The 23,870-nt window shown below is 41.3% G+C and overlaps 1 protein-coding gene across 1 annotated transcript in view; it reads right to left on the bottom strand.

Moving 5' to 3' along the window:
- LOC146663001 (ryanodine receptor 2-like) overlaps window positions 1-23,870 on the bottom strand; it is a 313,610-nt gene that overhangs the window by 114,640 nt on the left and 175,100 nt on the right. The window contains exons 47-60 of the mRNA XM_085415589.1: window positions 22,158-22,261; window positions 19,289-19,424; window positions 18,998-19,184; window positions 18,112-18,223; window positions 17,425-17,545; window positions 17,151-17,320; window positions 16,526-16,746; window positions 16,275-16,365; window positions 10,484-10,624; window positions 9,745-9,908; window positions 1,917-1,995; window positions 1,380-1,469; window positions 220-357; window positions 36-113 (exon numbers count right to left, since the gene is read on the bottom strand). Of these exons, the coding sequence (XP_085271715.1) occupies window positions 36-113; window positions 220-357; window positions 1,380-1,469; window positions 1,917-1,995; window positions 9,745-9,908; window positions 10,484-10,624; window positions 16,275-16,365; window positions 16,526-16,746; window positions 17,151-17,320; window positions 17,425-17,545; window positions 18,112-18,223; window positions 18,998-19,184; window positions 19,289-19,424; window positions 22,158-22,261 (1,832 nt within the window). The remainder of the gene's footprint in view (window positions 1-35; window positions 114-219; window positions 358-1,379; window positions 1,470-1,916; window positions 1,996-9,744; window positions 9,909-10,483; window positions 10,625-16,274; window positions 16,366-16,525; window positions 16,747-17,150; window positions 17,321-17,424; window positions 17,546-18,111; window positions 18,224-18,997; window positions 19,185-19,288; window positions 19,425-22,157; window positions 22,262-23,870) is intronic.

The following is a 23,870-nucleotide window of genomic DNA, read 5'->3' as shown; positions in this document are numbered from 1 at the left end:
GCTTTGCATGCATTGTGTTCTTGTGAATAATTTACCTGCAAGTCTCTGGACAATGTCACATTACTCATATCAGTGGGTCTTGGACTGAAAGCTGAAGCTCCTTCAAAAGAAAGCTGTTGGAGATTGAACACACAGCATTATATATGATGTCACCTTTCCCTTTGATCCATAATAAGTACCTCGGGAACAAATGTAAGAATGGGTGGTGTTCATATACACCTGACTGGCCTGTGATATCCTTCTGGGCTTGTTGTGAAGGTTGACAGAGTCTCCCTCTCTGATCCTGTCAATGCTCCAACCCCATGAAAGCATGGTCTTCAGAGACTCTCTGATGGGCCAGCAGTATGTCTCTTTATCCTGCAAAGTCACAGTTTGCTTTCAGATGTACTGCAAAACCCGAACAAAGCATGAACTCAGACACACCAACACATGATCTTCTGCAGGATCATTTGCTCACATGTCTGTGCCCACATCAGCTGATACATTTCCATTCATTCAATTAGTAAATCTCATTTGATTACTTTGCAGTTATTTATTTGTAACAAATGTTTGGAATCATGTTTGTTTTTCGTTCCACTTCTCACGTGTGCACCACCCTGTGTTGGTCTTTCACCTGGAATTGTGACAAAATGTGGAAAAGTTCAAGGGGCTGAATACTTTTGCAAGCCGCTGTAATTATTAAATAATAAAACTGATACGTTTCTCTTTTGCAACAAATATTATATAACACAATGGAGATGAAGTGTATGTAAATAAATATCTAAAGTTTATCTAAAAGAAAGAGAAGAGAAAAGTGGCACCCCTCAGCCTTTTAGCAGATATACCGATGGTATCATTTCAAAATCCTACATCACCTCATTCACAACAATTTCAGAAAACTCACTTTGACCTTGAGGTCGAGGTCACTGAGATTTTATCTCCTCTGACATTTTTAGTAAATGCACCTGTAGTATCAATTTCAGAAAACTTAACCTCTGACCGTGAGGTCAGTGAGATTCAAACTCATCTCACATCTTTACCTGTGGTATCAATTAGAGGCTCCTACGTTTCTGAGTTACTGCATTCACAAACGTAGGTGTTCACGCTCAGCCACCAGGGTGACGACAACACCCCATCAGCCTTTTACTGCTAAGGAGTAAAAACTGACTCATTCAGTTTTCAGGTATGAGTTTGGTGTAGTATTTCAGCAAACTGTAAACACAGGTAGCTGTCCAGCCAGGAGAGCTACCTGTGATTCAATACAGATTCATGCCATGCTGTTTTTCATCATTACTAAGCTATCACTGACCCAAATGTAGCACTCACACAAACTATACAAATCTTTTGTAAAATATAGAAAGCTCCCAACTTCCACAGAAAGATGTCTGCATGCAGACTACCTTTTCAGACAGGCTTTTGTATGGTTTCAGGAGTGGATGGCTCTTGCTGATTTCACACATCTGGTCTCCATATGACCAGCCATTGGAAAACTACAGAATATAAGTTCACATTTACAGATCAGATTTTACAGCAACCAAAAGCAGTTCTATTTTGCTACATTTCGTGATGACAACAAGAAACACTACGAAATTTTTAAAAAGCACACAAACATTTTCCCCTCAATGTTATTCAAAGTTTACAAGAAATATTTCTTTCTCTAAAAAAGTATCAGCAGAATAAGCTGGTATATTGACATTTATGTCAATCATTGGCTTAAAGTATAGTATACCATAAAGTTTGCCAAACAGCATACATATGTAACAGAATGTTTTATATATTATAGCTGTGGGGTGTGTTCTTCTATGTGTAATCATTGGGTGCATTTGTTATCAGTGACTGTGAAAGACTGTTGATGTACCACACTGTTTTTGCCGTCATGGTGAGGGGAAAAACAGTATGATCAGGAAACACAGAACAAGAATAAAAATCATACATACCTTTTCTATACACCACTTCTCATGGATGTGCTCCGCATATCTGGTTATAAAACAATCCAGTTTCTCTGGAACAGTCACACTGTCAAAGCGAGAAAAAACAAACCACTGCATTAGAAACAGAAATACAGAGATGAGAAAATAGAAATCTGCATCTGGATTTGTGTCAGTGTCCAGTGCCAGGAAATGACTGAAGGCACTCCAGTGGAGCATTATGGAGTCCTGCATCAAAGACTGAAATATAAATACAAATAAATATACAGTTATGCTCATAACTTTTTTTATTATTTCAAATGTGTTAATCGCCAGACTGTACACTTAGGAATTTATCTCTCAGCAGTCAACGCTACACTATCACTTAACTATCGGTTAGCACCAGTGAGCCAGCTGAGACCAGTCCATACACGTACCATAACACTGCCTAGGACACTGCTTTATAATATGAAGCACATTAAGGCCACTACTTTGATTTGGAGCTATTAAGGTGGAGATGAGGAGATGATGGAGCGGGTCAATGCTGGGCTCAGATCTACCCCCCGTCCCAATCCCTTTTTGTCCCCCATAAACCCCCCACCAGAGCGGCCAAAGGTTCGCCATCGAGCCCCACCCTCAACAGAGCAATCGAAGTCACATTGCCCAGCCTCGCCCCCCTTAGTTCCTCTTCATGCCCTGTCTCCGCAGTCTGATGCGTGATGTGTGGAGGGTCCGGGCTGCGAGGATTATGGCAGTGGTGACTTTTCCCAGGAGAAGCTGGGACCCTGTTTACTAGAAGGTTTTAAAATTTCTGTACTTTTAGGTGACAGGAGACATGTGGCCTGGTCAAAACACAGAGAGCTGCACTCTAAAAGATCTTTAAATATAGTAAACATACCTCGTGTGCCACAGACTGCTCCCAAACACGAGGGGACAAGTAATACCTCTAAAACACTTAAGTTGGCTTTATTAAACGTTCGATCTTTAGCTGGGAAAACATTTTTAATTAATGATTTAATCACTGAGCACAGCCTTGATTTTATGTTTTTAACTGAAACTTGGTTGGACCAAAGTAACAGTGGAGCTGTTCTCATCGAGACGACCCCTCCTAACTACAGTTTTATCAGTGAGGCCAGGGTGAGCAGGAGAGGAGGAGGGGTTGCTGTCTTATTTAATGAATCATTTCAATGTAAGCAGCTATCTCCTGGAAGTTTTCAGTCTTTTGAATATGTGGCTTTACAGCTGAAGGCCCCATCCAAAGTTGTGTTTCTTAATGTTTACAGGCCTCCCAAATACTGCACAGACTTTTTTAATGACCTCAGTGAACTGCTGTCTGTGATCTGTGTTGATTTCGACTGTGTAATTATTGTTGGGGATTTTAACATCCATGTGGACAACCCTCAGGACAAAGGGACTAAAGACCTGAGTAACACTCTGGGCAACTTTGGGCTGACTCAGCATGTAACAGAGGCCACACATAATAGAGGACACACTCTTGACCTACTGATCTCCAAAGGCCTGAGCATTTCAAAGGTTACTGTGTCTGATGTGGGCCTGTCTGATCATTACTGTGTTTTCTTTGAAAGTAAAATCTCAGCCCACACAAATATATCAACAACAGTGATCACAAAACGGTGTATAACTGAACACAGTAGTGCAATTTTTAACCAGGTCTTCCCATTAACACCTGACCTGCCCAGAGGGTCAGTCAATGAGCTCGTCAATAGCTTCAATGCTAACATGTTAAATGTAATGGATACTATTGCTCCCATTAAGGTGAAGGTTATCTCTGGAAGGAAAAAGTCTCCATGGAGAAACTCCACACTGGTGAAAAATGAAAAAAGAGAGTGTAGGAAAGCTGAGCGCAGATGGAGAAAAACAAACCTCCAGGTTCATTATGACATTTATAAAGAGAAACTTCACAATTATAATTTACAACTGAGGAGTGCAAGGAGGTCCTACTTCTCTGACATCATCACTAAAAACAGCCATAATGCTCGGGTCTTATTTTCTACAGTTGACAGGCTAACAAACCCTCCTGTGCCAGTGGCAGCTGAACTTCATTCGACCATGGCCTGCAATGACTTTGCCAAATTCTTCACTGAAAAAATCCAAAAAATTAGACAAGCAATTGGTACATCAACAGCATATCCAGGATATGTACTGTGTCCACCAAAAAACTGTTTAAACACCATGAAACAGTTTCAACCTATTAACAGCAAAGACCTGGAGGACATCTTAGGTCAACTGAACTCCTCCTCCTGCTGTTTAGATGTCCTGCCAACAAGTTTTTTCAAAAAGGTCTCAAAGACTTTAGAGTCAGACCTGTTACAGATCGTCAGCTTTTCTTTATTATCAGGTGTGTTTCCAGAATCACTAAAAACTGCTGTAATCAAACCTATACTGAAAAAGGACAATCTTGACAAGACACAAATGAACAACTACAGGCCGATCTCAAATCTCCCATTTTTAAGTAAGATCATTGAAAAAGCAGTTTCTCAACAGCTCAGTTACTTCTTAACACAGAATAATTGCTATGATGCCTTCCAGTCAGGTTTTAGACAGAACCACAGCACTGAAACCGCTCTGACCAAAGTGTTTAATGACATATGTCTGAATACAGACAGTGGAAAAATGTCAGTCCTAGTGTTACTGGATCTCAGTGCAGCATTTGATACAGTTGACCACAACATATTACTCAAACGACTGGAGAACTGGACAGGTCTTTCAGGAACTGTACTAAACTGGTTCAAAACATACGTAGAAAACAGGAAATACTTTGTATCAATAGGTAACTTCACATCTGAGCAGACAAGTATCACATGTGGAGTTCCCCAAGGTTCCATCTTGGGACCCCTTCTGTTTAACATCTACATGCTCCCACTGGCACAGATTATAAACAACAACAAAATAAACTATCACAGCTATGCAGATGACACACAAATATATATCACAATGTCACCAGGAGACCGAGGCCCTGTACAGGCTCTTGGTAAATGCATTGAGGAAATTAATGACTGGTTGTGCCACAATTTTCTCCAGCTAAACAAAAACAAAACTGAGGTAATAGTCTTTGGCGCCAAAGAAAAACGATTACAGGTCACCAGAGAACTTCAATCTATACATCTAAAAACCACAAACCAGGCGAGAAATTTGGGTGTAGTGATGGATGCAGACCTAAACTTAGAAAAACACATTAAGACAATAACAAAGTCAGCTTACTATCACCTCAAGAATATATCAAGGATAAAAGATCTGATGTCTCAACAGGACCTGGAAAAACTAGTCCATGCATTCATCTTTAGTAGGCTTGATTACTGTAACAGCATCTTTACAGGTCTACCTAAAACATCAGTGAGACAACTACAGCTCATTCAGAACTCTGCTGCTCGAGTCCTCACTAAGACCAAAAAAGTGGACCACATCAGTCCAGCTCTGAGGTCCTTACACTGGCTGCCTGTCCGTCAGAGGATAGACTTTAAAGTTCTGATGCTGGCCTATAAAGCTCTGAATGGTTTAGGACCAAAATACATCAATGACCTCCTGACCCAGTATGAACCATCCAGATCCCTCAGGTCATCTGGATCCGGTCTTTTATCAGTTCCCAGAGTCAGAACCAGACACAGAGAAGCTGCATTCAGCTTTTATGCTCCTTATATCTGGAACAAACTCCCAGAAAGCCTCAGATCAGCTGAAACACTCAGTTTATTTAAATCCAGGTTGAAGACTCACCTGTTCTCAGCTGCATTTGAATAAAGCACCAAATCCACACTTTAAGCTTAAATTTCAAAACTTACATTTAACTACTGATTTTATCTACTGTTCTGATTTTATCTGTTTTGATTTTATATACTGTTGTTTGTTTGTTTGTTAATTAGTTAGTTAGTTTATTTGCTTGTTTTATTCAATTTTAAATCATGCTTTTTATTTGTTCTTGTTTCTAATGTCTCTGTAAAGCACTTTGAATCACCTTGTTGTTGAATTGTGCTATACAAATAAACTTGCCTTGCCTTGCCTTGCCTTGCCTTAAATAAAACTCAGTTGAATTTCACATTCTTTCCATGATGTTTGTTGGAGACCTCTTCACCCATGATAGTATAAAAACTTAAAGTTCAGTTTTGAAAATGTTAAATACATGGATCAAACTTTACAGTTGGTTTGACCATTCAGTCATTTGACACTGCAAATCACCAAAACTATTTCCTGTAAACATCCGTTCGTTCTTCCATTTCAATCTAATCTAGTAGAAACAATTTAAAAGAAAATAAATACAGAAAAATAATATTCTTGCACACAAGCTTCCTCATAGATCCCAACCCAGATGTGGAGGTTACTTCTGAAACTGGTAAAACTTCATTTAGCCTGTTGTTGGCTGGGTTGTTACTTCTTCAGACCTGTTTGAATGAATAGCATTGTTATTCATTTTTATTTTCTGTTAGAATGCAACTTAATATTTTGATTTATTCTTTAGATTTCTTTAATCTCTTAAATTGTGCAAAAGTCTTGAGCCATATTTTACATAAGAGGCCAGACTTTCACCTAATTGTTCCTTTTTTAAGTTCTCCTGAAGGCTTCAAAGAACAACTTTGAAGGTGTTTGTTCTTTGGACATTGGCTTTTTGAATCATTTTAAGTCCTGTCTTCATACTTTAGAGGGGAATGTTCTTTCAATGAAAGTGTATTCAACCACTGTCAACTTGACAGATGTGCAGGTGTGCAACGTATCAGCTGTTTGTGCTGGGCTATGTCTTTAGAAATGTGAACAAAAAAATGAAGAAACCTCATAGTGGACATTAGAAGACTATTAAAAACAAACAGTCTGTGCTACTATGTGAATTCCATGAATTTAAGGCTTTCCTACTTGATAATCAGTTTTTGTTGTTTCCTTTGAAACCTTCGATTTGTTTCGAGGAGGAGAGCACGTGCTCGCCCAAGATTAAAAAAAAAAGACGGAGTTTTCATGAATGCACCTCTGTGCTGAAAACTGTTTCTGGACTGAGCAGCCTAAATAAACTGAACAGGCATATTCTGACTTGATCATTCCATCAGGTGAAAATTGCTTCTGGATATTTATAAGTTACACGCTGTTATGAATTCAACATGATCTCACAATGTTTGCAGGTCTGCAAACGCAGGTCTGTTACTAAAACACCAGTTTTAGTAACAAACTCTCAACTGCATACTTTTAAAAATGGGATTTTAACAGTAATGTAAAAACTAAAAGTTCTTCTGTAATTATTTTTATTAAAAGAGAAAACACATTAATGACATTCATTAAGATGTACAGACAGGCAGAGATGGGGGTTGGGGAAAATACAAAGACAGTGACTGTTTTTACAACAGCGTTCTGTAAAAACTTCCTGTCAGTGATTCCTGAAATACCATTTACAAGTGTTAAAGACAGCATAGAGAGGATACCTGGGCTGGGGTTTGGAAGTTGTTGGCCTTCTGTGGGGGGTCGGAGAACTGTTTGAACCTAATGTGTGACAAAAGAATCCACTGCCCTCTCTTACCTGTCTGTAAAAGCCCTGCAACAATTTATCAGAGATGCACAGAGCGCGGACGGAGAGAAAATAAAGGTGGTTCACAGCAGGCAACTTGCTGCATTTTAAAATGATGCGATCCATACATTATTAGTAAAACTACTCTTAAGAGATCTACGTAACATATTTAACAAATTGTGTTATTAAAGTGTTTATTTATTTATTTAGTCGTTGTCAGGATTCCGACAGTTCTTTCCAATAAATTGTGGTTTATTCTCTACATTCAGGTTGAGGGTCATATGATGATGAAGCTTTGATTGCACAATCCCAAGAAAGATATGGAAAAGTATAAAATAAGTATCAGCTGTTAATAATCTCCTGATGGCAGAGTTGTTGTTATCTGTGGGCGCTGGAAACGCTGTTTGTATAATCGCTCATTAAGACCAGTTTGAACACTAATAACTGTTAATTCTGTCCTACCTGTAGCAGGTGGAGTTTTCCCACCTATAACTAAATAAATACATGATGCAGGTTGGACACTTATTTGTGGGACGTGTAGCATTTATTGACTGCAAAAGTTTTGAACCAGAGTATTGACATGAATTGCAAAGGTGAAATACCAAGATTAGTGACAGACAGCTTGAATAAGCAGCCAGGACTGTGATCATTACCATTATGACTGTTCATTTATTGGGAAAGTTTAACTGGCGGGAATTACCAATAGTTTTAAGCACAGTGCCAGACCCTCGTGGTTCTCTCCTTCAGCAGCAGTTCACTGACCTTATTTAATCATCAGAAAAATTAAAATAAAGTGCCAAATATTTATGGCAGACAGCACACACACATACATATTGTTGTGCAGTTGGGGCATGTTTAAATTAAAATTTAACACGAACTACTGCATTGATTTAGTAACTGAAAGGTCAGACACTTTTTTGAGGGACAGCCTTGCATTTGGAGTGTCCATTTCACAGGGTAATGTTATAAGAGGAGTCAGACAAATGTGATTTCACCAGTACTGCCAAACGTAACTATCTGTGATGGCACTATGACTGTTCGTTTATTAGCAAAGCCAATGCATACAGTAACTGGCATGGCTGGAATGCCCACACATGTACAGTAGATGCTCTGGTCCCTCTCCTGCAGTACAGTAGTGTTTCACTGACACCTATAAATTTAGACCAGAGCCCGACATATTTCATCATTAAAAGCATCATTACATTGTTACTGCTGTCATGGTGCTCTCTGTCTGACCTTTTGTATCTCTAAAAATATACTTTTCTCTTACAGGACCAACCAATCATCAACTTCTGCTTAAAATGTGATTTTCATGTTTTAATTTAAAAAAGACATTGTCGTGCCATGCTTTCATGTCCAGTAACATTACTGAGGAATAACCCAAGAATGCAAGCATCACTTTTTGCTTTGTATCTTGCTTATTCCGTGTGCACAACCTCTGTAAATGAATGGACTTCCATTAGCACTGCGCCCCCTGGATGATGCACAAGACATTACACTGTTTTTTATAAATGCTGCTTGGGAGCGTTAACCTGTTCCTGTTCGCATTGTACACGTCACAGGCGGGGAATATCATTACAGTCACGGATCAACCGGCCATCAGGCAGGAATCCACCAGGTATCTGTCATTGTCCTGTCAGGAATGAGGTGGTTATTTTAAGTGGCTGTATCTGTACCTCACGTGTTTGAGGCTTGGCCAGATGTTGAGGAGGGTTGTTGTCCTAACCCAGAAAAGAATTCTGTGATCGTAGACATTTGGTGCTGCTGAGCTAACCAGTGAATTCCTTCTTTTTTGCCACTTCTAAAATTCTTCCAATCTCTCTCATATGTTTATTTTAGTTTTTCAACCTGAAGTCCTGTTTGGTAGCTTATTCACTCTTAATACTAACTTGGGCACTGCCGGTTTAGAAATTACAGAGAGTCCCTGTTATCACCAAATGCAAGTTTGCTACTCAAATCAATCCCTGGCTCCTCATATTTGGATGTTGACATGTGCCTGGGGGAGGATACTGAATCCTAGTTAAGTGTAAGCATGTATGTGTTTCTTAAATAAAGAATGTTAGATAAATAATGTGTGTGTGTGAGCGAGTTTGAAATGGATTATTCAGAGTAGAAGAGCATTTATGCACCTTTAAAAATGGGGGAATCTGCATAAAATGGCTTTGAACAGTTAATGCAATACTTTTGTTAACCCCCTGCTTCAATTATATCATAATGATTGTTTGATTTAAAATCCACCATGTTGGTATACAGAGGCAAAACAACAAGACATATCATTGTATCATTGTGCAAAGCATTCTAACCTGACTGTAAGCCAAACAAGTAAACATGTTACAAAGAAGAAAAAGATGTACATACTTGGTGGTGTCTGCAGGCTGTGGTGTGAAGTTTCCTTCTGAGTCCATAGATGACTGTTTCTCCATCATGGCCATGTAGTTGGACTCCATATACTCTGGAGGAAGAGCTCCAGCCACAGCACTAAGACATGGCAGCGCCAGTTTAAATAGCTCCTGGTCGTACTGCTACATTACAACACATACACAGTATGTAAGTGTGTTGCTTCAGACATTATTGTGAACATTGAAGGCTGTCTGTTTATCATTTGTTTAAAGCAAATAAACTTGGGGAATATTCAGAATCTGTCATGAGGGTGAAGTGAGGGTTGAAATAGAGAATTCCAGGCACAGCAGATAAATTATGAGTTTTATTAAACAGTGTGTCCAAACAAAAGGCAGAAATCTATCCAGCGAAGATTAGAGAAACATAGGGAGAAGAGACGGGCAGGAGTGGGTATACTGGTCTCCCTTGCTCCCTGCCTCCTCTTTCCCAATGGGCTTTACTTGGAGGATGAGCGGGATGCTTCCCTGCACCTTTTGGTCCTGATTGGTGTTTTTTGCTAATGTGCATAATGAGAGGCCCAACATTCTTTTGGAATCATTGGGTGGTGTACGCACCATCTAGGGACTATCGTGTTGCTGGTAGTAGGCAATGATGGTATAACTTGGAGAAGAGCGAGTGGGAGTAACGGCCTTGTTATGCTTGTCCATAGAAGTGCGACCCGTGTGCATTCTTTGAGCTACCACTAGATGAGCCTCACCTTGTGGGACAGGGCATCAAATATTCCCCAGAACATTTTCCTAGAGAGGTGCAGCTCTTCATCTGACGCTACTCCAAAATTGCCCCAACCTCCAGCCAAACAGTAGTACTTCCAGCAACGCTCGTAGTGATTGGTCAACAGCTGAGAAGTCAAAAGCACATTAATTACCAGTCAATATATGACTGAAGCCAAATGAGTAAGTAAGGTGTTACTGTAATTCAATCATATTTTCCCATAACAACTTAATGCACTTAATCAGTAACAACATTAGTTACTAACCATACAATTATACTGTTATTTGTGCTTCACGGATTTTACAGTTTTTCCACAAAGGGCTAGTGCGCATATTTAATAAATCTAATGGTAATTTGGTGTGTGCATTTGTTTTTTTGCACTGGGTAAGAACATTTCTATGTTTCATCTGTGCATTTTCAGTGGGAGAAACATCATCCAAGTGACGTCTTCAGTCTCAGCTGACTGTAGGTTTCCCCAACCTTATAAACATTTGCATAATGACTGAAACTAGCACCACTGAATGAACAATGACCAGTCAAGGAGGTCATTTACATGAAAAGGGAAAGACCATCTCTAAATCGAGGAGGGGGCCTAAGGGTACATCTCTGGCCATCTTACAATGCTGTGATTGCAGCCATTCCCAACTCTCTGTGAGAATTTGCATATTAAGGATCAAGGAACTGACCTCCCAGCCCATTGTCCCTTCAGTGGTGCTAGTTTCAGTCATTGTGCAAATGTACTGTTTATAATGTTGGGGAAACCTGCAGTCAGCTGTGCATGAAGATGAACTGAATCAACCTTTTGGCATATTGATGAATGTTCCCCACTGCATGTAAAAAGATACACACAGTTGAATGGTAATTATGTGTAATTATCTGAAGTTCAGTTCAGTTCTTTTTTATTTCAAACATATACATTCACCAGCGTTTCATGAAATCATTCCATGCAGTTGTTTGAAAAGGAGTAGGCAGAAGTATATACTTATTTAGCCCCACCCCCTCAGGTTTACATCCTCATCATCTAAATTTGAACAACAAAAACGTATACACCGCCTTCAACTTAGAACATAACATCACAAAAAATATTTTCTCATGTTCAACTAAAACTATATTTAGATTTGCTAATTTGCAGAAGAAAATAAACATGAGTTTGACTGCTGTCTTGGGTTAATTGCATTTTCTTCATTCTTATACTTATTTAATATTTCTTTTTTGAGTTTTATTTTAAACTGGTTTATATCACTGCTGACCTTTATTTCTTCTTTTAACTCATTCCAGAATTTAACTCCCGCTATTGAAATAGACATCCTTTTCAATGTTGTTCTTACTCTTTGTAATTTTAAATACCTCCCTTCTCTTTCTAAGAACCATTTACTTATTTCGATTGGGAGCATCCCTTTCCTTGCCTTATATATTATTTGCACTGTTTTAAACTTCACCAGATCCTGGAATTTTATAGCTTGCGTCCTAATAAAGAGTGCGTTTGTGTGAGCCCTATACCCTAATGGCCCTTTTCTGCATTATGATTATAGTCTGAGTATTACTTTTATATGTATTTCCCCAAACCTCTACACAATAACTCATGTATGGTAATAGCAAAGCACAAGTGCCTCAATTCTATGCTTTATATTAACTAAAATGCCATATAACCATTTAGTGTAGTATTTATATTCGTTTATATTTATATTCGTTTATATTCCACCACAAGCGGACACGGTCACCGCCTTATGCGAGCTGCATGAGGCACTCACACAGCACCAGACACAACACCGGGACGCTGCGCTTATTGTGACGGGGGACTTTAATAGCGCCAACCTCAAACGCGCAGCGCCGAACTTTTATCAACACATCACCTGCCCCACCAGGGGTGAAAGGACACTGGACCACTGCTACACTACGGTCAAGGACGGCTACAAGGCACAATCCCGCCCCCCGTTTGGCAAATCTGATCACGCCGCCATCTTCCTCATGCCAAAATACAAACAAAGGCTGAAACAGGAAGTTCCGGTTCAGAGGAAGGTCGCGCGCTGGACGGATCAATCGGTGGCCGCGTTACAGGACGCACTCGATGACGCAGACTGGGGCATGTTCAGAAACAGCTCCGACGATGACGTCAACGTGTTTACGGAAGCGGTTGTGGGATTCATCGGGAAACTAGCGGATGATACCGTGGAGACAAAGACTATCACAACGTTTCCCAACCAGAAGCCGTGGGTGGATAAAACCATCCGCGACGCTCTGAGATCCCGCACCGCTGCCTACAACACGGGACTCATGACGGGGGACATGGACCCGTACAAAGCCGCGTCATATAACGTGCAGAGGGCGGTGAAAGAGGCGAAGCAGCGCTACGGGAGGAAACTAGAGTCACAACTCCAACAGAGTGACTCTAGGAGCCTGTGGCGGGGACTAAGGACAATAACGGACTATAAAGCACCAACAACCGGTATGACGAACGCGGCCGTGACTCTGGCAGACGAGCTGAACACTTTCTATGCTCGCTTCGAGGCTGCAGCTAAGGACTCCAACAATGCTAGTGTTAGCGGCGCTAACGGCTGCAGACAGGAAGATACTGCCAGCACCGGAAACGTGCTCGTCATCTCCGAGCATGAAGTAAGGAGAGCCTTCAAAAGAGTGAACACCAGGAAAGCAGCAGGACCAGACGGCATCCCAGGTCGTATCCTCAGAGACTGTGCATACCAGCTAGCTCCTGTGTTCACTGAGATATTCAACATCTCTTTATCTCAGTCGGTGATCCCCACATGCTTCAAAGAGTCCATCATTGTTCCTGTCCCGAAGAAACCCCACCCTGCTTCTCTCAATGACTATCGCCCTGTAGCCCTCACCTCAGTAGTGATGAAGTGCTTTGAACGCCTGGTCAGAGACTTCATCATTTCTTCACTACCAGACACACTGGACCCACTACAGTTCGCTTACCGTCCAAATCATTCCACAGACGATGCCATCTCTCATCTCCTCCACACATCACTCACTCACTTGGACACTAGAAGGGGGAATTATGTTAAAATGCTCTTCATAGACTACAGCTCTGCATTTAACACCATAATTCCCTCCACACTCACCACCAAGCTGGAGCATCTGGGACTCAGCTCATCTATGTGTCAGTGGATCTCCAACTTCCTAACTGGCAGACCACAGGCAGTAAGGATGGGCGGACATGTCTCAGCCTCCACCACTCTCAGCACTGGAGCCCCCCAGGGGTGTGTTCTGAGCCCCCTGCTGTACTCTTTGTACACATATGACTGTGTGGCCACTACCAGCTCCACCACCATCATCAAGTTTGCTGACGACACCGTCGTGGTGGGCCTGATCTCTGATAACAACGAGACGGCCTACCTGAAGGAGATTAGGAATCTGGAGAACTGGTGCCAGAGGAACAACCTCCTTCTAAACGTCAGTAAGACAAAGGAGCTGATAGTGGACTTCAGCACTAAGCAGGAGAGGAACTACCAGACCCCCGTCATCAACGAGTGCCCAGTGGAGAGAGTGGACAGCTTCAAATACCTCGGAGTTCACACCACGCAGGACCTGTCATGGTCCTGTCACATCAACACCGTGGTGAAAAAGGCCCGACAGCGTCTCTACCACCTCAGACGCTTGAGAGACTTCCAACTGCCCTCCAAGGTGCTCAGGAACTTTTACTCGTGCACCATAGAGAGCATCCTGGCGGGAAACATCTTAACCTGGTTCGGGAACAGCACCATGCAGGACAGACGAGCTCTACAGAGGGTTGTGCGGTCAGCTGAGCGCACCATCCGCTCCGAGCTCCCTGACCTGCACTCAATCTACAGCAGGCGGTGCTGGACCAAGGCCAGGAAGATCGTGAAGGACCTCAGCCATCCCAACAACAGACTGTTCTCTCTGTTGAGGTCAGGAAAGCGATTCCGCTCCCTGAAGACCAACACAGAGAGACTGAGGAGGAGCTTCTTCCCGCAGGCGATACGGTCTCTCAATCACACCACCACACAGTACTGACCCACACATATGGTTCTTACACACACACTGGACTTTCTGGACTTTGGTTTTGCACAACACTGGTCACTATATTCTTCATTTCCAGTTAATACTTGTACAGCTGCTGTTATTGTGTATATATTTATTTATATTTAGATTCCTTCATACATTCTTATATAGTTCTATATTGTGTATTGTGTATTTTGTTGTACAGTTATTTTATTTTCAACTTTAATTTATATATTTATCTTTATCTTATTCTTCCCAGTTAAATTTACCCTTCATTCTAATTTGTGTTGTACAGTTATTTCATTTTTAACCTTAATTTATATTTTATTCCTTCCTAGTTAAATTTACCCTTTTTAATTTTTCATATTTATTTCCTATCTTATTCATAGCCTTTTCCTTTTTTGTTCTCTTTAGGTCACGAGCAGTTGTCCAAGCATTTCACTACATATCGTACTGTGTATGACTGTGTACGTGACAAATAAAATTTGAATTTGATTTGAATTTATTAAGTGGACACGCCCTGAAAGTAGATAACAGGGAACCATCCTCTAGTGGAAAGTTACTGAAACATGGTTGTTTTGACTAGAATGAGAGAGCTGGTAATAATAATGGATTGCATTTATATAGCACTTTTCGAGACCGTCAAAGCGCTTTACAATTCCACTATTCATTCACACACTGGTGGAGGCAGCTACAGGTGTAGCCACAGCTGCCCTGGGGCAGACTGACAGAAGCGAGGCTGCCATATCGCACCATCGGCCCATCTGGCCAACACCAGTAGGCGGTAGGTGAAGTGTCTTGCCCAAGGACACAACGACAAAGACAGACAGAGCTGGGGATCGAACCGGCAACCTTCCGGTTACAAGATGAGCTTCCCAACCCCCCTGAACCCCAAATAAATAATAATAAAACTGTTAAGTGTGCGTCACCATTTTGAGATCGGCGGCTGTAGGAGCCATATGAGTTGTTCCTTTTTTGATTAAGTGGGTTGGTTTAAATGGACTCACTGTATTGGTGCACGGGTGTGGGGCGTGTCTCATGGGTGTGGTAGATGATAAATGTGGTTGCACTCACCTCTTGATGTTGATGAGCAGAAAGGTAGGGTGAGCATGAGGCAAAACTTTCTGTTGAGCGCAGCTTGAATGATTTTGATGTATTTTAACTGTAACTTGATGGTTTATGTATATTTATGCACTAATTGATGCCATAGGCCAAGTTGTAGTTTGGCATAGTAGTTAGTGCAGTTCTTTGTGAGTAGCAGTTATTTGTTTGTGCAGTCTGTGCATTTGTTTAATAGTTACTCCCAGGCGCTGATTTGTATATTGGACAGTTGCACGTGGAATAAAAGGAGTAAATGGTACAGAAGTGTATTTTATGTGTCTATTGTTGCGCGTCATCTGTGTCCTCGTGTTTAGCCTGCCGTGGCCGTTGGTTGAGCCGCAACAGCGGCACTGTGTCATGCAGGACGCATCTCGCTTCTAGAAGTAATTTTGTGAGACAATAAAGTGTGAAAGGATCTACTGAGCAGTGTTTTGTCTTCCATCAGATGCCTCTGAGGAATCAAAAGAACGCGGTGAAGTGTTGATATTTAACACAATGCATCTTTGGCCATGTCATAGAGTACTGAAAATGTAATGTAATGAGTAGTAATTGCATTCTTAGGGGAGTAATTAAGTAGCATAACTATTAAAAACAAAAACTCACAAGTAAGATGTAATAGATTGCATTTTTAGACAACAACCTGAACACTGGTTCCTATACATGCAAACTTTGTTTCCGACTTTGTTTCTCACCTTCAGAGGCATCTTGGTGTGCTCATTAAGTAGAGGAACATCAAACACCAGCCTCCTGAGTAGGTGCTGCATCATTGAAGGCCTTAGCTTACTGTACATTAAGAGGATTCCATACGTTAGTGGAATGTACCATCGCTGATCAAGAATACAATCAAATACGATCTATAGCATGTGTTTTTAAAAAAGGGTAGACTAAATGCTAAATACTCATTAAAGGTTGACTCATATGTGCATGTATGTCTTCATCTTACCCACAAACAGCAAGCAGACACTCCTCTATGGAGTCCCTCTGAGCTTTGGTGAGGCAGCAGCCTTTGGACAGGCGATAAACCGTATGAAGCAGCGAGTCAATTAGTGAGGCGAACGGCTCCGTCCCCGCAAACAGCGGCGCACATTTAGTCAGGAGAGGCAGCACTGCTGTACACAGATACCTGTTGAGCGCCAGTGCCATGTCTGTGGCACTCAGAGCAACCTAACACAAAGAATAGAGAGAAACAATAACAACGTAATAGAGAAACTACATGTGTGGCATGTACATATGTTTTTATACCTCTGGGGGAATACTATACACAGTGAATAAAGTGCGTAGTTGTGCCAGTAAGAAACAATATCAAAGGCTAAGTGTCGTGTTCCCTGGGCCTTGGACCGATGGGCTTTGAGTTTTCTGGAGTTCTTCTGTTTTTTAGTAGTGATTAACTTTGTATTTTGGTTCTATTTTCTGTTGTGTTGACATTTATCCTTCTGTTGTTGGTTTCCTTGTTTATTGCTGTGTTTTTTGTGTGTGGTTCAGTCATGACTCCTTGTTAGTTTACCTTTTGTCAATTCTGTATTTCTGTTCCTGAAGAGAAAGAAATATACACACAGACAGAAACTTACGGTGTCCAGAGAGGCGGCAGACCTCAGGTCTGGTAAGAACCCAACCTCCAGAAGGTGGAGAAGAAAATTCTGGTCTTCTATACCATAGACACGGTCCAGGAACAGCACCATGGCTGCTTTGTGGTCTGGGCAGAAACCTGCTGACATGTCTGGCTCCACAACCAACCCATCTGTACATGCACGCAAACACAATTCAATTCTTGATTGCTGATATTACAGGATCAGTTACTGTTATTACTGGATTAGATGTCATCATGTCAGATGACTTTCTTACCTTTAGCCAGGTTAGGCATAGAGAATGAAATACTGATGACTCCCACCAAGTCTTCAATAGGAATAAGAGACCTCAAAATCGCTCTGATACGGATAGCTTCACCTTTACCAGCATGGATCAGCTAATAGAAAAGAGGTAGGGCTTAAGTGAGTGCACTATATACGTAAGGCTGCATGTAGGAGTTGTGCATTTTGAATCGCTGGTACTCCACTTGAAGGCCAGCCAGCACAGAGCCCGTAAGACCAGCGACAACTCTCACTATCAGTGACTCAATAATCCAAAATATTAAAACAAGCTCAGTCCCAAACCCCTCTTAGCTGGGAGCTATTGTCTGAGACATAGAGGATAAAGCTACGGGAATTCTTGCTTCCGGGCAATCTAAAAGTCTTTGTGCATGCAATATCTGCAAACAACAACTACTCAAAAGAGGCTTTGAAAACACATTCTGCTCACTAAAGAGACACGTCGAGCACACTTTTAATCTGTTTGTGAACACAGTCAGCTATTCAGACACGATGCAAATGAAGTCGGGAGAAAACTTCTCTCCTCAAACATTTCCTAAGGCATTTTCCAGTCAGGTGATCTAATTGGAGATAGGACCCTGTATAAACAGGTCACTGACGAGGACGACAAAGACAAAACAGAGACAGCTGAACAAACGCACGTGTGCAGTACAAAGTAACTCACATGCATCTCTGGAGCACAGCGGCCCAGCAGGTCAATGAGAGCAGAGTAGAAGGTCATGATGGCATTTCCCATGTGAATTGTATCATCTTCCTCTTCCCCTGGCATGTCACTGCTACACACAGAGACACACTCTCATATTAAATGCCCCTAAATACTTCAGACCATTTTCTTCTGACCTGTTATGCTCATTTCCCACTCTGTGCTTGTACTGTAGTTACTCATGAACTTAGTGACAGGATAATTGGTTCAGGCTGATGTTTGTCTGAAATTGTTCTTTTCTAAATGGAAAACACAGGAAGAGATAATCTGCTTGAACATTGTTAGTACTGGAAATACGACACGTAGTTTAGGAAGTTACCAAAAGGTGTGCCGAAGGAAAATAGTGCGCTCAAAGTCATATCCAACTGAACCCTGGGATTTTGTGGCAGGCATTCATAACTATTCAATATATACATCTGCACAACAAATTATAATTGCTATGAGTCAGCATTTTGTATGCCCTAATTTCCATCTTAAGAAAATCCCTTAACATTTAACAGGTTGTTGACAAGCCATCTAGACTTGTAGACTCATGTACAGACCTTTGTAATGAATTTAGTCTACCAGGCAGACCAAATGCAAACAGTCAACATGATTGTGCTAGCGAGCGCTTCCTGTTAAAAGTGAGGTCTTTCTTGCCAGTGTCGCCAAGTGCTGCTTATAGGGAGTTATCTGACGGCTGGTACCTTGAGTGTCTGGAGATAACTGCTGCTATGAATGGGTGCTGTATAAATATAAAGGAAATGTAATTGATTCTTGCCTGTTCAGTCCAACTGATCAGTCCTGTTCTGTCAGTGTGAACTTTAATATGTATATGTAAGTAATCAGGTTAGAAGTGTTGTCATACAGTGCCTTGCTGCTCTCAGACATAGGAGACGGACCATCTCTGGAGGGATCCTGAGAGATCTTAATGGCCTCCTCCATTGCTGCCAACAACCCATCACCACCTTCACCTCGAAGAGCCGGGCCAAAACATTCTGGTCGACGAATAAGGAGCCTTACCACAACATTGGCATTCTCCTCCACACTTTCACCTGGCCACATAACAGGGACAAGTTGCTAAGTTTGTGGTTGCACATGATACAAACTCCAGTGGAAAATAAATGATCTGACTGCAGTCGTATGGTTACATTTTTACCATTGCAGAAGACAGCAAAGCGCAGGAAGTCAAGGTATCGTTCCCCCTCCACAGGGTTCCAGCCAATGTCAGGGTATCCCTTACGGACCAGCATCACACAGCTCTGCAGCCCACACCCAGCTAGATATTGTACCACCTGCAAAAATAAATTATTATTATTATTTTGGGTTGTTTGTTTCAAAAAGAAAAAATATAGCACAGTGGAAAGACACCTACAATTTAAATTTAATTAACAGAGATAGAACAAAGCACAAAGGGCTTCAGCAGTATGGGATAGAGATGGACCGATCCGATATTACGTATCGGTATCGGTCCGATACTGACGTAAATTACTGGATCGGATATCGGAGAGAAATAAAAAATGTAATCCGATCCATTAAATATCAAAAAAGCACCTCACAAAACTTGCGACATGGCGACTCGGCTCATAACCGTAGCACGTCGGAGCAGTGTGGTCACGTGATAGAGCCGCTGTGTGTGTTTGTAGCCTCGCTACCAAACCAGCATTTCATCTCCGAGGAAGTGATCCCAGAGAAGTAAAGCAAGTGTGTAAGTTCATCTCTGAATGTTTGTAAAGCATTCCAGCGTTAAGCTTAACAACCGATATATGGAGCGACTGCCTCTCTCTCTCTCCTGCTCCTACTTCAATCATGAAACTGATCAATGATCAGCTGATCGGCTTTTCTCTCTTGTTTGTTTTTGGCCCACTTCGTGCCAGAAAGAGGAAACCAGCGGCTGAACAACAGCAGCACGTTTAGGGCATGAACAGGGAAAAGGGGCACAAAGACATACTTTTCTTTCTTATTCTCATTTAAAATGTCGAGCTTTTAATAAATAATTATCCGAATATTAAACCCAAAGTTTTAATCTGATGTAAAATGTATAGAAGTCCATTACTGTATATAGTAACTGTTAAGTTTAATATACCCTAGTAAGCTATAGCACTTTTTCCTTTGGGAAGATACCATCTGTGCAGTCTGCAGTTCTGTTGAAGAAAGATGTTGCTGGGAGTTTGCAACCCTATTAGTCAGGTTGCTTAATATTTCTGCTAAGTTCTCTTTAAAATACCAGAACAGGGAGGATGGAGCAGGTTTAAGTTTATTAGATTGATCAGTTTTGCTGATCTATGAAATATTTTGGGTGCAGTGTGTTCTTTACATACAGGTTTAACAGAATAGCTTTAGTGTTGTTGTTTATTTAAACTTGAGTATGAACTTATCAAAATGCAGCAAGATATTAAAAAACAGTTTTATTGATTAAAACACACTATATCGGATTCATATCGGTATCGGCAGATATCCAAATTTATGATGTCGGTATCGGTATCGGACATAAAAAAGTGGTATCCCTAGTATGGGATGCCCGACCCGTTGCCATGGGACATAAACTGTGCCCATAGCTAGAGCTTGGTTCACATGACCGGCAGCGGGGACGGATCTACTGTGGTGGCATGTGCCACCTTAAAATAATCTCAGCGTGTAGCTTTCTGGATTTTATACTAATACATTTGTTTCCGGTGTCACCAATTCATAGCCTTTACAGACTATACGGGAATAATGGAAAATCTCAATTTGGCGGCCTGAAGATTTGCTTTGTGCAGGTGATGCTGTAGCCCAGTCACAGTCAGATAAAAGTAGAAACCTTTGGTCAGAATTACTACTCCTGTGGTGTAATGTACTGTAAACTCTAAAGCAAAATTCTAATAAGATGACTGTATAAAAAGTTATTGTTGTGTTGAAAGCCAAATACATTTGATTCTTGTTATTTATTCATTTTTGTTTAACAGTTGTTATTTTCTGACCTTGATGGACAATTTCATTTTTAACCAATGGGAATTGTTCTCCAGCCTTTAACCGTTTTCCGTTTGGTTACGCTGGTAAGGCTGATAACTAAATATGAGGAACATTGTTGCTGTTGAAAAAGAGGTTGAAAAGCGAGATGTCTGTTTTGTTAACTGCTAGATCTGGAGACCTGAAGCTGTTTCTTGTAAATGCAAAGTGCTTCGCACTGGCGAGTAGACTTTACAGTTGCCGCTGCTAACCAACATGCTGAAATGTTAACCCCGCTAACTGCTGCTATATAAACTCGTACTCTCTTTTTTCTAAGTGGTTTTAGCTTGGAAGCTGAGTACATATTTGCATCTACATGTTTTAAAGTAGTGTTTCTGCTAACCACTGCTATTATCAATTTGTATAATGAATGGGGTATAGTGAGACTGCTGTCTTAAAGGAGCAGTATGAATAAGACCTATGGAACTGATTAAGTTAATTTCATGATTGGTAAGGAATCAGATTAATATGCATTATAAAATATTTGATTTTGATAGCTGTGCACCAAATTTAAAACAGAACTTGAATTTACAAAGGAATACAGAACCGATTTGGGGATGAAGTTTAAGCCTCATTTTGTACATGCTTTCTTCCTTAAGCAGACATGTTTATGTATAATTGTCAGCGTGCATGTGAAGTAACTCTGAGCTCTGTGGCATATTCAAAGGTGTAGGGAGATGCTGGAGAAGGTTATACATGGAGCCAAGGCTCACCATCTACTTTTGTAACTTTCTCTGAGGCAACAAGAACTTAACAGACCCTAATCTTCATAAGATGGCAGCTCGCACCCTCGCCAGATTCCCCTTGCACCCTGGATACCACCCGTTTGACCCGCTGCCCTGTGGTCGACACCTCAGGTCAATCAAGTCATATCTTCTTCCCCAGACTGTATTTTATTCCACCACAGTTGGTACAATTTTGTTGTACATGTGCTGTGACAGTAACAGGCTCTTCTATTCTATAGGCTAAAGTGACCTCAGAATATCTAATACAATTTACGGTTTTCCTTTTGTGTGTGTCTAAGTCTTTGTCAGCCTCACCTTCTCCAGGTCTGGCTCTCTTAAAGCAAGGGCAAGCTCATTATTATCCATGACTGATGCTGCAGCCACATCCAGAGGAGTGGATCCTCGCATAGATGGAGATGCTGAGAAGAGGAAAAGACATATGTAAAGTGTATGCAACTATACAAACTTTCACAATAGACAGTCATTTGCTCCAAAGCAACAAACATCCCAGAGCTAGAGAGGGTAGTCTGTCAATCCAAAAGTCAGTGGCAATCTGGGAGGTAGAGCAGGTCACCTACTAATCAGGAGCTTGGTGGTTCAACCCCCATCTGCTCTAGTCTTCATGCCAAATATCCTTGGGCAAGATACTAACCCCCAGTTGCTTTACGATGCAGCCATCAGAGCGTGAATGTTAGATGGAAAGCATAAAAAAGTGCTTGTGCAAATGGGTGAATGAGGCAAGTTGTGCTCAGAGTAGAAAAGTGCTTTATCAGAACCAGTCCATTTACCATTTACTTAATCCCCGAATGTGTGTTAGTGTGAATGCGTAAATGTGTATTCTAAAGTGCTTTGAGTGAGTAGACAAGATTTATATAAATATACACTGCAAAAACTCAAAATCTTAATATATTCTAGTCAAAATATCTCATCACACTTAAATAAGACACAATCAATTACAGAGTAACATTTCAGTGAGATAGAAGAACTTGTTTTTAGACAGTGCATGTTGGATCTGGAGAATTTTCACTTGTTCCATTGGCAGATTTTTTTTCACTTATTTCAAGCAAAAATATCTCGTATTAAGATGTCCAAGCTGTGAGCTGGTCCCACAGAAGAGGGGCCTGAAAACTGAAGGCTCTGCCTCCCATTCTACTTTTAAATACTCTAGGAACAACAAGTAAGCTTTGTTCCCATACTTGAAACAAACTGTCAAGTTTCATAGCTAATGCATTCATACCATGAATACTGGTGGAGGACTGTGTTCAAGTCCTCCACCAGTATGTCAATGTTCATTTTTCACCCTGACAGAGAGCGCCAAAACGGCACCAAGTGCATGTCTCATCATTGCTCTTGGGGACTTTAACAAAGCCAATCTGAGCCATGAGCTTCCAAAATATAAGCAGTATATTAAATGCCCGACCAGAGAGAGAGGACATTAGACCACTGTTACAGCACGATCAGCGGGGCCTATCGTGCGGTGCCCCGCGCTTCACTCGGACTTTCTGACCACGTCATGATCCACCTAATCCCCACGTACAGACAGAGGCTGAAGCTCTCCAAACCTGTCGTGAGGACCAAAAAACTGTGGAGCAACGAGGCTGTGGAGGAGCTTCGCACGTGTTTGGAGACCACAGACTGGGACACAATGAAGGCTGCTTCTAACAGCTTGGACGAGTTTACGGACACTGTCACCTCCTATATCCACTTCTGTGAGGACAGCATTGTGCCATCACGCACCAGGGTGAGTTATAACAATGACAAACCCTGGTTTACTCCTAAACTCAAAAAGCTGTGGCTGGAAAAGAGAAAGGCGTTCAGAAGCGGAGACAGGGACTGCTACAGAGAGGCCAAGTACAGGTTCACTAAAGAAGTGGACATTGCTAAACATCAGCACTCTGAGAAGATGCAGCAGCAGATCTCAGAGAATGACTCGGCCTCTGTGTGGAAAGGTTTTAGGAATATCACCAACTACAAGCCTAAAACCCCCCACTCCACTGATGACTTGCTCTTAGCCAACACCCTTAACGA

The sequence above is a fragment of the Rhamphochromis longiceps genome, linkage group LG8, assembly GCF_057381845.1.
Source record: "Rhamphochromis longiceps isolate RC_006_pf linkage group LG8, R_longiceps_female_GT1.1, whole genome shotgun sequence".
Taxonomy (NCBI): Eukaryota; Metazoa; Chordata; class Actinopteri; order Cichliformes; family Cichlidae; genus Rhamphochromis; species Rhamphochromis longiceps.
The sequence above is the reverse complement of the archived record's forward strand: the minus strand, read 5'-3'. Positions and strand labels throughout refer to the sequence as shown.